This window comes from Hyperolius riggenbachi, chromosome 2 (genome assembly GCF_040937935.1).
Source record: "Hyperolius riggenbachi isolate aHypRig1 chromosome 2, aHypRig1.pri, whole genome shotgun sequence".
NCBI lineage: Eukaryota > Metazoa > Chordata > Amphibia > Anura > Hyperoliidae > Hyperolius > Hyperolius riggenbachi.
Genome location: NC_090647.1, coordinates 567,019,275 through 567,034,952, shown reverse-complemented (window position 1 = coordinate 567,034,952; position 15,678 = coordinate 567,019,275). Strand labels below are relative to the sequence as shown.

The 15,678-nt window shown below is 49.8% G+C and overlaps 1 protein-coding gene across 1 annotated transcript in view; it reads left to right on the top strand.

The window, feature by feature from the left end:
- The window catches only part of MAN1A2 (mannosidase alpha class 1A member 2), a 129,290-nt gene that overhangs the window by 102,227 nt on the left and 11,385 nt on the right, over nucleotides 1-15,678 (top strand). The window contains exons 5-8 of the mRNA XM_068270998.1: nucleotides 4,618-4,698; nucleotides 10,440-10,534; nucleotides 11,817-11,940; nucleotides 14,420-14,513. Coding sequence (XP_068127099.1) covers nucleotides 4,618-4,698; nucleotides 10,440-10,534; nucleotides 11,817-11,940; nucleotides 14,420-14,513 — 394 coding nt within the window. The remainder of the gene's footprint in view (nucleotides 1-4,617; nucleotides 4,699-10,439; nucleotides 10,535-11,816; nucleotides 11,941-14,419; nucleotides 14,514-15,678) is intronic.

The window sequence follows — 15,678 nt, the reverse complement described above, 5'->3', positions numbered from 1 at the left end:
TGACGGTATAAGTGTCCTCCATGCCGGTCTCCTCTCCGGAAGTCCTCTGGGTTGTTCTTGATTGTTAGTACATAGCTTCCTTGCAATCGTGTCCCACCCACTAAGCCTAAAGGGAGGCTTGCCCCTATCAGTAAGCCCAACGTTAACTTTTAAACTAATTCTTAAAGAGAGACTGAAGTGAGTATAAAACTCGCTTCAGCTCCTATATTCAGCAGGGGCATGTGTGCCCCTGCTAAAACGCCGCTATCCCGCGGCTAAACGGGAGTCCCTTACCCCCCAAATCCCCTTGTCTACTCACGGGGATCTCTTCCTGTTTGAGGCAGGGCTAATGGCCGCAGCCCTGCCTCACGCGTCTATCAGCACGTATCTCCGCCTCTCCACCGCCCCTTTCCCGCCCCTCTCAGTCTTCCTTCGCTGAGAAGGGCGGGGGAGAGGCGGCGATGCGCCGCTGATAGACGGCGCTGAGAGGCAGGGCTGCAGCGGTTAGCCCTGCCTCAACAGCAGCAAAAACTACGACCAAGTTGGTCGTAGATTTTGCAGGGGGGGATTTGGGGGGTAAGGGACCCCCGTTTAGCCGCGGGATAGCGGCGTTTTAGCAGGGGCACACATGCCCCTGCTGAATATAAGCTCTGAAGCGAAATTTATTCTCTCTTAAGAGTCTCTTTAAAGGATACTTGAGGTGACGTGTGACATGATGAGATAGACATGTGTATGTACAGTGCTTTGCATACTAATAACTAGCCTGTGTTTCTTTTCTACTTTCCTAGCCTGAAAGAGTTAACATTCAAGCATGCAACTGACAGTTTCTTTCCAGTAGGGATCTAGTCAGGCTATAGCATAAACCTCACGTATAAGGAATAACAGCTATAAAGCTTCTGCTTGGCAGAGAAGAGCTCATGAGTGCAGGGGATAGACAAAAAAAGTCAATAGTTCATATATTTTAGCTCTGTCACACTGAAAGACTGTATCAGTCATATGAGGCAATACAACATTAAACATTTTTTTAACTGGTACACAGAAAATAAAACTGGCATTCTAAGAATAGTCATTTTTAGGAGGAGGAGGATAGATTAAATTGCTTATATCGTCAGTTTATTTTTTCATCAGGTTCCCTTTAATGTAACTATGTCTAGCAATAACCACTGTCCTCCACCAGACTGCACTGCCGATTTCACCCAGCCTCACAGGAGGCCATTGTGATTGCTGAGAACGTAGCCATGAGAATGTGAGAGGTCTGTTGGCCAGGAGGCCGGTTCCAGAATCCTGTTCATGTAGCGCAGTCCTTCAGATAAGCACACACTGCTGCTGGGCGTGTCCTCGGTGTAATAGCACACACCGCTGCTGGGCGTGTCCTCAGTGTAATAGCACACACAGCTGCTGGGCGTGTCCTCAGTGTAATAGCACACACTGCTGCTGGGCGTGTCCTCAGTGTAATAGCACACACCGCTGCTGGGCGTGTCCTCAGTGTAATAGCACACACTGCTGCTGGGCGTGTCCTCAGTGTAATAGCACACACCACTGCTGGGCGTGTCCTCAGTGTAATAGCACACACTGCTGCTGGGCGTGTCCTCAGTGTAATGGCACACACCGCTGCTGGGCGTGTCCTCAGTGTAATGGCACACACCGCTGCTGGGCGTGTCCTCAGTGTAATGGCACACACCGCTGCTGGGCGTGTCCTCCGTGTAATAGCACACACCGCTGCTGGGCGTGTCCTCAGTGTAATGGCACACACCGCTGCTGGGCGTGTCCTCAGTGTAATAGCACACACTGCTGCTGGGCGTGTCCTCAGTGTAATAGCACACACCGCTGCTGGGCGTGTCCTCAGTGTAATAGCACACACTGCTGCTGGGCGTGTCCTCAGTGTATTAGCACACACTGCTGCTGGGCGTGTCCTCAGTGTAATAGCACACACCACTGCTGGGCGTGTCCTCAGTGTAATAGCACACACCGCTGCTGGGCGTGTCCTCAGTGTAATGGCACACACCGCTGCTGGGCGTGTCCTCAGTGTAATAGCACACACCGCTGCTGGGCGTGTTCTCAGTGTAATAGCACACACCGCTGCTGGGCGTGTCCTCAGTGTAATAGCACACACTGCTGCTGGGCGTGTTCTCAGTGTAATAGCACACACTGCTGCTGGGCGTGTCCTCAGTGTAATAGCACACACTGCTGCTGGGCCTGTCCTCAGTTTAATATCCCACACTGCTGCTGGGCGTGTCCTCAGTGTAATAGCACACACCGCTGCTGGGCGTGTCCTCAGTGTAATAGCACACACCGCTGCTGGCCGTGTCCTCAGTGTAATAGCACACACCGCTGCTGGGCGTGTCCTCGGTGTAATAGCACACACCGCTGCTGGGCGTGTCCTCGGTGTAATAGCACACACCGCTGCTGGGCGTGTCCTCGGTGTAATAGCACACACCGCTGCTGGGCGTGTCCTCGGTGTAACAGCACACACCGCTGCTGGGCGTGTCCTCCGTGTAACAGCACACACCGCTGCTGGGCGTGTCCTCAGTGTAATGGCACACACTGCTGCTGGGCGTGTCCTCAGTGTAATAGCACACACCGCTGCTGGGCGTGTCCTCAGTGTAATAGCACACACTGCTGCTGGGCCTGTCCTCAGTGTAATAGCACACACCGCTGCTAGGCGTGTCCTCAGTGTAATAGCACACACTGCTGCTGGGCGTGTCCTCAGTGTAATAGCAGACACCGCTGCTGGGCGTGTCCTCAGTGTAATAGCACACACTGCTGCTGGGCGTGTCCTCAGTGTAATGGCACACACCGCTGCTGGGCGTGTCCTCCGTGTAATAGCACACACCGCTGCTGGGCGTGTCCTCAGTGTAATGGCACACACCGCTGCTGGGCATGTCCTCAGTGTAATGGCACACACCGCTGCTGGGCGTGTTCTCAGTGTAATAGCACACACTGCTGCTGGGCGTGTCCTCAGTGTAATAGCACACACTGCTGCTAGGCGTGTCCTCAGTGTAATAGCACACACTGCTGCTGGGCGTGTCCTCAGTGTAATAGCACACACCGCTGCTGGGCCTGTCCTCAGTGTAATAGCACACACTGCTGCTGGGCGTGTCTTCAGTGTAATAGCACACACCGCTGCTGGGCGTGTCCTCAGTGTAATGGCACTCACCGCTGCTGGGCCTGTCCTCAGTGTAATAGCACACACCGCTGCTGGGCGTGTCCTCAGTGTAATAGCACACACTGCTGCTGGGCGTGTCCTCAGTGTAATAGCACACACCGCTGCTGGGCGTGTCCTCAGTGTAATGGCACTCACCGCTGCTGGGCGTGTCCTCAGTGTAATAGCACACACCGCTGCTGGGCGTGTCCTCAGTGTAATAGCACACACCGCTGCTGGGCGTGTCCTCAGTGTAATAGCACACACCGCTGCTGGGCGTGTCCTCAGTTTAATGGCACTCACCGCTGCTGGGCTTGTCCTCAGTGTAATAGCACACACCGCTGCTGGGCGTGTCCTCAGTGTAATAGCACACACTGCTGCTGGGCTTGTCCTCAGTGTAATAGCACACACCGCTGCTGGGCGTGTCCTCAGTGTAATAGCACACACCGCTGCTGGGCGTGTCCTCAGTGTAATGGCACACACCGCTGCTGGGCGTGTCCTCAGTGTAATGGCACACACTGCTGCTGGGCGTGTCCTCAGTGTAATAGCACACACCGCTGCTGGGCGTGTCCTCAGTGTAATAGCACACACCGCTGCTGGGCGTGTCCTCGGTGTAATAGCACACACCGCTGCTGGGCATGTCCTCGGTGTAATAGCACACACCGCTGCTGGGCGTGTCCTCAGTGTAATAGCACACACCGCTGCTGGGCGTGTCCTCAGTGTAATAGCTCACACTGCTGCTGGGCGTGTCCTCAGTGTAATAGCACACACCGCTGCTGGGCGTGTCCTCAGTGTAATAGCACACACCGCTGCTGGGCGTGTCCTCAGTGTAATAGCTCACACTGCTGCTGGGCGTGTCCTCAGTGTAATAGCACACACCGCTCCTGGGCGTGTCCTCTGTGTAATAGCACACACCGCTGCTGGGCGTGTCCTCAGTGTAATAGCACACAAGGAGACACTGCAGGATGCCTTCTCCTCTCTTTACTAAGGGCCCCGTACATCACTTGATTTTGCCAGCTGATCGAGATCCGAAAATTAGATACCGTAACATGGCCACTTGATCGATCTGTCGATCAATTCCTGGACTAAAATCGGTGGAAAGGATCTATCAGGAATGTTGGAAAATATTAAATAGCAAATCCTGGCCTCCTCCAGTGTCCAGCGTCACCGCGAACGCCTGTGCCATGTGACACTGGCGCATTTAGCGACCACGCTGGCGTAATAACATGATACAGGTGCTCGCTATGATGCCAGACACCGGAGGGGGCCACTACAGGGAAAAAAATAAGCAGTTAAAATCTGACACAACCGACTAGTCCATCTCCTCATGGGGGATTTGTTAAGGTTTTCTTTGTTTTCAAAAGCATTTCCTGAATTGCAGCTAAGGTTATACCACCTGAGTACAAGTTACATAAAATGTTCATGCAAAATGGATTATTTACATATCCCCGCCCATCTCCAGTGTCATTACTAATGTGTGTGTTTCTGTCTTTCAGAATTCCGAGGTCTCAGTATTTGAGGTGAACATCCGATTCATTGGCGGTTTGCTGGCTGCGTTCTACCTGTCCGGACAGGAGGTGAGAGCTGGGGAAGTACAGAAATGGAGGGGCAATCTATGAGCGGTCAGTCTGTACAAGCGGACGGCACCAATACCACCTCTGTGAGCTCCTCTGTCACATGTCTAATGGTGCTCCGCCCACCCCCATCCATAGCAACCAATCAGCATCCAGCTCAGGTGATGCAGTACAAGAAAGCAGATCATTGGCTGCTGAGGACTTCAAGATTTAACTTTATTTTCTTTTTAACCGAATCTTTATTGAAATATAGTCAAGATGACACAAGCGGTGAAATACAATAACGCGCACATGATACAAAACACGGCCACACATCGCCATACGAGACTTCAGTGTTATCCTTCATCTGACAGATATGTGGATCCTAAGCACAATTCCCTGTAGGAGTCACGTCACACTGCCGATTGGCGGTAGCGGTGCGATCCAGGGACCACACTGCCAAAAAACAGGCCTTCGGGGATCACCCAGTCAGTATGCGGTAATCCACGTCTGGCAGCAGGCCAATCAGGAAGTGACGTTCATTTCCTGTGGTCGAATCGATGATGTGCACTGAAGCGTATTGCTAAAATATTCTTCCGTACATGACATCCGGTCTGCCACAGGAGCCGCACGGTAACGTAGGTATGCGTTCGCGTTAGATAGGGTAGTCTCCATCATCGGCTGGGCGCGTCAGTTGTGGGTGGAGTGGGCTGATAATGGGCTTGGAGCTGCAGGGAACAGGGATGCTCGGGTAGTACTTTTTAAAACCTGAATTGATCCGGATCCGATGCGGATATCTGAAATTTTAGATACCCACATGAACGCGGATATCCGACCTATTCGGATATCCGGATAGGGAAACCGGAAGTGCCTTTCAAAATGTTTTAAATCCATTTCTAACCTTTAGGCTTCTTGCACACCAAGACGTTGCGTTAGGTGCCACGTTAAGTTCGCATAACGTGCACCTAACACAACGTATGGTGCTGCAAGAGCCGACGGTAGAGTGAGCCGCGTTAGGCGGCTCGAGTCCTATAATGTCTCCCAGAGTGGCGCTGATTGGCCAGCGGGTCCACGTGATGCGGAGCGAGACACTCCGCATCACGTGGTCCCGCCGGCCAATCAGCGCCCGCCAGTGCAGTGAATATTAAGTAGCCATGTGCGCGGCTGCTGTAGCTGGCTCTCTCCGCCTCCTCTCCGCCTCCTCTCCGCCCCCCACTGCGCATGTGCAAACAGTCTAACGCGGCTATAGCCGCTCCAACGCCGTAGCATGCTGCACTTTGCACAGAACGTGCAGCGTTACATGTAACGCTTGTGTTACATTGCTGTGCGTTGGGGGAGCGTTACAGGCGCACTAACGTGCGCCTGTAACGTCTTGGTGTGTAAGCAGCCTTAAAGACACTTTCTAGCCTCTTACCCTCCTCCCCTCCCTCCCTCCTCCTCCGGAGGAGCATCTTGTCTTCCCGGGATTTGTAATGATGTCAAAAGCCAACTCACATACATTGGCCAGGAATCAAACCCAGGTCAACTGCTTGGAGGGCAGCTATGCTCACCACTATACCACCAACACTACATGCTGAAGCCAGCCTAGCTGGCCTGGGAAGGATGAAAAGCTAGGTGGCCATGCAACCATTCCTGCTAACCTAAAGCTTACTTGTGTCTTATGGCCTATGGTCTCGATTCATAAAGCATTCCCGCATGCGGAAATGCTGAAAACAGCTCACTTTACCGACCACATAGCAAAACTTGTATTCATAAAGGCTGTTTCCGCATGATAAGCCGACATTCCTGAGAAGAACGATAAATCACCGCCTTGCGCTGTGATTATCTTAACAAAAGTAACAAAATGTCAATTCATAAAGATTAGAAGAAGCGGTATGCGGACGGGGAATACCGCTCCCTCTGATGTGGCGAGAAGCATGCGGAATACATTGCAGTGAATGGGACAGACCTCCCAAGCAGCAGCAGAGAGAACACCGCACGGAGAGACTCAGCCAGCTCCTGTGTTTCTGCATGTCTCCCGACAGCCTAACGCCTGCCTACAGCGGGAAATCTCCGCTCTGCTATCGCAACTGGCAACATTTTATGAATGCTCACCCTGGAGTCAGAAATACCGAGCGCAGAGTTTCCCCGCACTGATTTACATCACCCAACACTTTTTTATGAATCGAGGCCATTGGCTTAAGACTTGACCAAATCCAATGCTCCAATATGGGGAAGCTTCTCTGTTTTTGTTTTTTTGTGTGGTGTCACAGTTCACTCATCTCTTCAACTACAAGAAAGGCCCAGGAGTAGTCTTAGCTACCGTAATATCTATGTTACGGCAGGGCCCTTATTACACTTCCTCTTACAGGGCTATGGAAACCGTTTTGCCCTGCGATAAAGCGAGGTGCAAAAATGAAATCATGCCTAGCAGAGGATGGTTTCGATCCATCAACCTCTGGGTTATGGGCCCAGCATGCTTCCGCTGCGCCACTCTGCAGTCTGCTTACATTTGTATACAATCTTCAAGTTTAAGAAGGGTACATTAGTTCCCTTCACAAAACACAAAAGGCAAGCGTGTCCCTGGGTGAGCTTGAACCACCAACCTTTCGGGTTAACAGCCAAATGTACTAACCAATTGTGCCACATGGACTGTGTGTGTCGTGGCTGCTAAAGTGCTATCTGGGGTTTTCTTCGGACAACTGTTGAACACAAAAGGCAAGGCCATCCCTAGCAGGAAGTGTTGCATGGCCACCTAGCTTTTCATCCTACCCACCCTTGCCCTGGAATCTTCCAGACTTCAAATTGCTGTCCTTTGCTGTGTGTGTTGCACCAGCATCATCCAGGGGGGCACATGATCTTTCTGAAGTCTTGAATTGAAGCCTGTAAGCAGTATCACCATGTGTCCCACTGCTTTCATCTAGCAAATTAGGCTAATAAGTAAGCTCATTTTTCTCTTGGGTATATCACAATGGTACATGCTAGGCTGGCTTCAGCGTGTAGTGCTGTCGGTAGTATAGTAGTGAGCATAGCTGCCTTCCAAGCAGTGGGCCTGGGTTCGATTCCTGGCCATTGCATGTAAGCTGGCTTTTGACATCCCTACAAATCCCAGGGAGAGAGGGGGAGGAGGAGGAGTGTGTGTCGCTTTTTGCCATTGAAGCTGTAATCCGGATTCGGATATCTGGGAGAAATCCGCGATATCCGGGTTGGCTGTAAAAATACCCGCAGATAGCTATCTGGATTAAAAAAAAAAAATCCGGAATCCGAATCGGATAGTGTAAAAAAGTTCGGATATCCGGGTTACCCGGATGAGCATCCCTGGCAGGGAAGCCATGCGCTGTACATTATTCCCGCCATCGCTGAGCATTGCCGCGTCAGTGGTTCAGGAGCGGCGGGCAGCGCATGGTATGAGATCTGCCTCTCCCGGCAATATACCTGGAGCTTCCAGGTAATGGCATTTCTCTGGATTTGGTTTCTGCTCGGTTTAGATGGTGATTTATTACCTGCCGTTTTCCCCTTGCCCCATGGGACGCCTGTAGCCCGGCATCATCACAGCGGCGGGCGATCCCGTAAATCATCTCACAACGCCCGGCGGACGCATTTACAAGCTCCTGCACTGAATTACCCAGACTCCCCTGAGCGCGTCTCTCTCTGGCTCATCCTGCGGTCCGCTTGTCCCGCCGCGGCACGAGCCTGCAGATTTACAGCCCTCATAAATACGCTTTTCTCCGACGCCAGTAAAAAGGAGATGGCGGGACGAGATGTACTGAGTGCAGCAGTGCGTCACGGAGCGCGCGCCGCAGTAGCGTCCCCGCGGCATCAACACACCTATAAATATTTATTTGTGTTTGCAGTAGAGTTCAGCGGTCTGTTACTCGCCATTCTCTACAGATCAGGCGTTAGAATTCCATCGTGATCGTTTCATATCTACCTGAAACAGCGCCCAGATGTCCGCTCACACGTAAAGATGGTCTGCAGTTAGCTGATTTGTCCAATTTCATACATATTGGCCTACACATTGTACCCAGCTTGGCATTGGCATTGCCCCAAGAAAAATCTGTACCAATCGCATTTGTCTGATCCAATTTCAAGCTACATACATAGTTATTTGGGTTGAAAAAAGACATGCGTCTATTGAGTTCAACAAGTCTGCATCACTTTAGTAAATTTGCAGTTCATTATCCATTTGCATTTATTTATGTGGTGGAGTTTAATTGGCTTTCCACTCAGTGCAGGTGCAGATGGTTCATGCATGCGGAGTAGAGCGGAGTAAAGTATGGCGGCTGTAGAAGGGCGGAGCATAAATAGAGAATATAATTTGGGAGGCGAAGTAGAAAACAATATGGCGCTGCTGGGAGGTGCATCAAATAACCCAATCACTGTACCGGAAAATATGGTGGAAGCGCTAATACCTCGTCACACATTTGCTTGCCACGCCTCCCTCATTATATGTTTATGCTCCGCCCCTCTGTATCCACCATGAAATGCCTCTCGGATGAGATGTATTGCTCCACACCGCCAACATTTCACTCCTTGAACAAGCTCCATCTAACGGCATGTGTCTGCCTCTCTGCTCCGCCCCTTCCAGGATAGAGCGAGAATGCACTGCAAACACGGGGGTTGCTGAGCTGGGCCTCACCACCAGGTATGTCACCTGGTCTGCCGGTGCACAATCCCTCCGTGGGTCACCACTCCACCATATAGATGCAAACAGCTGAAATGAAGGAGGCACTCAATTGGCGTATAAACTTGCGTTTATAAAATAAGTAGCAAACACGACATGTTTCGGGGTTTCCCCCTTCCTCAAGTGTACATGCAACCTCACCAACACAGCAAACTTATGATCAATAGTGCACACCCAACTTGAAAATCCCTCCTTTTCGGTCAGCTGACCACTCTTAGATTAACCCCTCAGGGTAAGTTCATCATTCTGGGCACTACACTCAAATGTCTACCCACATAACCACTTTATGGAACATGAGTGTAAGCAATCATTTTTAGGCAGCAATCATTTAGGCCACTTTCTGGAACATGAGTGTAAGCAATCATTTTTAGGCATGATGCCTAAAAATGATTGCTTACACTCATGTTCCATAAAGTGGTTATGTGGGTAGACATTTGAGTGTAGTGCCCAGAATGATGAACTTACCCTGAGGGGTTAATCTAAGAGTGGTCAGCTGACCGAAAAGGAGGGATTTTCAAGTTGGGTGTGCACTATTGATCATAAGTTTGCTGTGTTGGTGAGGTTGCATGTACACTTGAGGAAGGGGGAAACCCCGAAACATGTCGTGTTTGCTACTTATTTTATAAACGCAAGTTTATACGCCAATTGAGTGCCTCCTTCATTTCAGCTGTTAGAGCGAGCATGCCAACGCCCCCCGCCTTTCCCCTCCTCCCTCCCCGGACGTCTCTCAGGGTCTTCCTGATGGAGCAGAGTGTTCTGTACACACAGATAGGCACCCAGTATAACAAGTTACATCTCTTTACTGAAGGAAGTCATGCAGAGATAAATCACACACCACCATCAGGTAATGCAGCTTAGAACAGGGAGGAGAATGAATACAGGAAATAACAATGCCATAGAGATCATTGCCTCACATTACAGACAGTGACATCTTGTGGTTGCTTTACTATACTGCAGTTTAGGTAATAATGTTGTTACATCTCTCACACTAACAACCCCAGCTATTGGCTGCACACAGCATGTGCCATTCCTAATATTTACGACAGCCGAGTGATCGCCACATTCCTGTACTCAGACGCCGCTCTCCTCCATTGTCTTCCAGGTATTCAAGACTAAGGCCGCCCTATTGGCTGAGAAGCTGCTCCCAGCATTCAACACTCCCACCGGCATCCCCTGGGCCATGGTGAACCTGAAGAGGTAAGTGTCTGTCATGGAGCTGCCGGTGGCCTCCTGCCAGGTCCGCAGAAGGGGTGTGGTCACTGCTGAAACCCCACCCCCATCTTGGAGTATATAAAACACGGGGAGCCCTGCCACTGCTTTCCTGGGTGCCGCCTGTAGGGGGCAGGGTGGTCACTGTGCTCAGCACTGGATACACCTCTAAAGGCAGACATAACTTGTGTCCTCCCTGAGCTGGCCTTAAGCCGCATCTACACGCGTAGATGAGGTTCCGATGTTACTTATCAATCGAGCCGCTGATGCGGCTCGATTGATAATATCCGACAGGTTGGATCTTGCTACCGCCGATTCCCTGCTCGCTCCCCGCGAGGGGACAATGGCAGGGAATCGAGCGGAAGATGCGCAGCGGGTATCAAATCCGGCGCGCAAGCGGGGACGCGGCAGGTACACGCGGGGAATGCGGAAGAGGCGATTAGCCGCCGGATCGGAGCCTCATCTACGCGTGTAGATGAGGCTTTAGAGGATAAGTGTAGTTACATGAGTCTGCCAGTTATCTCGCCATTCCCTCCACTCTGTCATCTGCCTGCTGAACACATCTGGAAGGTAGATGGGGGGGCTGATTAGGTGTCAGCAGCACAGCGCCACCTGCAGTCAGATGTCTCTCGTTACATAATGAGCCTCGCTCCAGCAGGCATTATTACTCCTGACATTTATTGTTACATTGTCTTACCACTGAGAGGCAGCCCTCGCCCTTTCCATAGGACAGAGCCGTGTGTGCGGCCACAAGCCCGGTGCTGTGTCTGATCGCGCTGCCTGTAAATTTACGCTGCCCCGCCTGCTCAGTGCGATCCCGCTCTGCCACATTTCCTATTCAATTATGCTGCCAGCGCTAAACATCCCAAATATCTCCGCAGCCGCACCTCCTACACTCCCCAAATTTTCAGGGTAGAGTCCCTCTTGTTCCTGAGATAGGTTTCTGTAATGTTTCTTGTGAACAACGGGGCTCAGGGGCTGTGAACTGGCACAGAGGTAGTTCGGGGGGTTCCCCCCTACCCTGAAAATTTTAGGAGTGTAGGAGGCGTGGCTGTGAAGATATTTCAGGGGGTATTATATGAAACTTCCCACTGAGCATGCGTGATATTCAATGAGGAAGGCAGCTTCCGAGCAGCACGATCAGACATAACACCAGCAGGTAGAATTATCCCCTGCTCCATTGTGTGTGGCCGCTATGAGATTGCTGGTCAGTCACCGGGGCCGAGTCATAACAGAACTCCTCACTGCTGCTGCTCTTGTCTCCCTCTAGTGGTGTCGGCAGGAACTGGGGATGGGCCTCGGCTGGCAGCAGCATTCTGGCAGAATTCGGGACCCTCCATCTGGAGTTTGTACATCTCACCTACCTGACGGGGAACCCCATGTACTACAACAAGGTGAGTGTGTGCGGTAATGGAGGGGGAGGGCAGATAGTGGCCCCTCCCACTGCTTCATTATCATTAATAAACTTTATTTATAAAACACTAACCTATAACTGTACAATAGATAGAGGAGACATTACAACATTAACCAACGCTACACAAAATAGTGGCATAACAATTTGCGAATAAATATAGCAGACAAGTTACTGAGTCCATATGGTGGTGGAGAAGATCACACTGTGAGGAGGGTCCTGCCAAATGGGCTCACAATCTAAGGGGTGGGGGGTGGAGCTATGAGTATGGGCGGGTAAGCTATGGTAAACAAATTGCGCTCCTCTGCAGATTATTCAAACTTTAAAAGCACACTTTACCCAGCTGGGGCACTTTAAAAAGAGAGGCATGCCGCTCACTAATATAAAATGCTCAGCAGTGCATAAAATTAGCATTAAAGGGAACCAGAGAGGAAGCACCCTTGTGTATTTTACCATATATATCGGTAAGAACATTAGAGAAAACACCTACCCTGCTCTCTGTTTCATCCTCACTGCTAAACGTGTCTGTTACCAGCTGTGATAAGAATCCCGGACTGAGCATTCAGTCTGGCTTTGCTGGGAATGATTATTGCTGAGTCATTATAGCAGAGCCACAAGAGGGCAGGCTTGGGCTTGAAAAGACACCAGAGAAGACAGACTCAGCTATAATCATTCAGTAGCAAAGCCAGACCGACTGCTCAGTCGGGGATTCTTATCAGAGGTGATAACAGTCAGATTACACAGAGAACAATGAAACAAAGAGCAGATTAGGTGTTTACTGTCATGTTCCCACTGATTTATAAGGTAAAATACAAGAGGGTGCTTCATCTCTGGTTCTCTGTAAGTTAAACCAAGAGTCCACTTACATCATAAAAAAAAATCATAGATGTAAACAGTCTCTTACACTGCAGCTGAAACTTTCTTCTTTCTGTTCCCGGACAACACAAGAAACAAAGAGCCCCACAATAGTGAAGTATTGCTACAGCAGTCCATCAGCTCCCCAATTCACCACATAAGAGGCTTCGTGCTCATGGCTACACTGTGTCCACAACGGCCACCAGAGAAGACAACCGATGCTCGCCAAGAATTAAAGACAGCCCAAGTTGCTTGTGTATGCCAAATCCATTCCACTTCTGTAAATTCCTCACAGCTTGCGTCATCATGTGTCATACAGATGGCTTCCATAGCGCTATACCGACAATGTTGCTTACTGTCCAGTGCTCAATGTGAAGCTGAGATGGGGACTTAAAGAGGAACTCCAGTGAAAATAATGTAATTTTAAAAAAAAAGTGATTCATTTTTACTAAAATTATGTATAAATGATTTAGTCAGTATTTGTGCCCGTTGTAAAATATTTCCTCTCCCTGATTAACATTCTGACATTTATCACATGGTGAAATTTTTACTGCCAGCATTTGATATCACTGGAAGGAGATGCTGCTTGCTTTTAGGAAACAGCTGTTAATTCCCACAATGCAACAAGACTCCCACAGAGTGATGTCAGAACCATGGTCCTGAGGGGTTTCACCACAATATCAGCCATACAGAGCCCCCTGATGGTCTGTTTGGGAAAAGGAATAGATTTATCATGGGAAAGGGGGTATCAACTACTGATTGGGATGAAGTTCAATTCTTGGTCACGGTTTCTCTTTAAGTGAAAAACATACATGCCTAGGGCTTACTCTGGCCCCCTTCAGGCTTATCACTCCCTCAAGTATTAGAGTCAGAGGATCAGCAGGACAGCCAGGCAACTGGTATTGCTTAACAGGAAATCAATATGGCAGCCACCATATACCTCTCACTACAGGTGTCCTTTAAAAAACTCCAGAACAGATTCCCATTACATAATACCGTTTTATTAAATTAAAATATAAAAAAGATTTGCACTCACAAGCCTTGAATAAGGTTGGGCATTTCATGAAACATCCCCACACGTGTGTACAGCATCTCCCTGCCGTCTCTCTCCAAGCTCCGCCCTATCGGTTTCGTCACTTAGTGCCTCATGAGGAGCCCTTGATGATCCAGTATGGATTTCCTCGCACTAGAGTAGAGAGGCGACTCAACATCAGCAGGTGGGGGGCGGAGCTGATACAGCTTCTGGTCTGTAGCCCCACCCCCATTCCACGCGCGTCAGCATAATTACAAAATTACATGGCACAGCGTGGTGCCAAAGGGGATTAAAAGTGTTTGACTTTGTCATGCCAGACTAGACCTAGCAACAGCGCCGCTACAACAAGCCTAAATGCATCTATGTAATATTTTATGGCCTTTCTGTGACTGCAGTTACATTAGTGCTGCCTGTAGGGGGCAGTAAAGCTACACCCGGCATGCAGGAAACACACCTATTACTGAGGCACACACAGCTTAATTACTTTAATTGATTAGAGGAGTGATTTTATAAACTCTCATTCGTTTGAATAGCCGAATTTGCAGTAATGCAGCATGAATTTCCCTCTCCGCAGGTGATGCACATCAGGAGGTTACTGCAGAAAATGGATCGTCCCAACGGACTTTATCCAAACTACTTAAACCCCAGGACCGGACGCTGGGGACAGCGTGAGTAATGAGGGGTGATTGATAATACGGTGTGCCTCAGATCTTGTCACTAACATGAGTCATCAGTGCCCTGGGCTCCCGTGCTCAGTGTGTACTGAAGTGCTGATCGCACCTGCACAGGGATGATAAGACATGGAGGTGGAAGACATACATTCAACGAGGAGATGTAAAGTAAAAAGCAATGAGAATAACCGGAATCAGCTTATACTGTACATACTGGAGGTAGCAGGGATCAGCGCACACTGCAGCTAGTTTACTATCAGTACTGGCACAGAGTAACAGCTTATACTGTACATACTGGAGGCAGCAGAGATCAGCACACACTGCAGCTAGTTACTATCAGCACAGGCACAGAGTAACAGCTTATACTGTACATACTGGAGGTAGCAGGGATCAGCACACACTGCAGCTAGTTTACTATCAGTACTGGCACAGAGTAACAGCTTATACTGTACATACTGGAGGTAGCAGAGATCAGCACACGCTGCAGCTAGTTTACTATCAGTACAGGCACAGAGTAACAGCGTATACTGTATATACTGGAGGTAGCAGAGATCAGCACACACTGCAGCTAGTTTACTATCAGTACTGGCACAGAGTAACAGCTTATACTGTACATACTGGAGGTAGCAGAGATCAGCACACGCTGCAGCTAGTTTACTATCAGTACAGGCACAGAGTAACAGCTTATACTGTACATACTGGAGGCAGCAGAGATCAGCACAAGCTGCAGCCAGTTTACTATCAGCACAGGCACAGAGTAACAGCTTATACTGTACATACTGGAGGTAGCAGAGATCAGCACACACTGCAGCTAGTTTACTATCAGTACAGGCACAGAGTAACAGCTTATACTGTACATACTGGAGGTAGCAGAGATAAGCACACACTGCAGCTACGTTACTATCAGTACAGGCACAGAGTAACAGCTTATAATGTACATACTGGAGGCATCAGAGATCAGCACACACTGCAGCTAGTTTACTATCAGTACAGGCTCAGAGTGACAGCTTATACTGTACATACTGGGGCAGCGGAGATCAGCACACACTGCAGCTAGTTTACTATCAGTACAGGCACAGAGTAACAGCTTATACTGTACATACTGGAGGTAGCAGAGATCAGCACACACTGCAGCTAGTTTACTATCAGTACAGGCACAGAG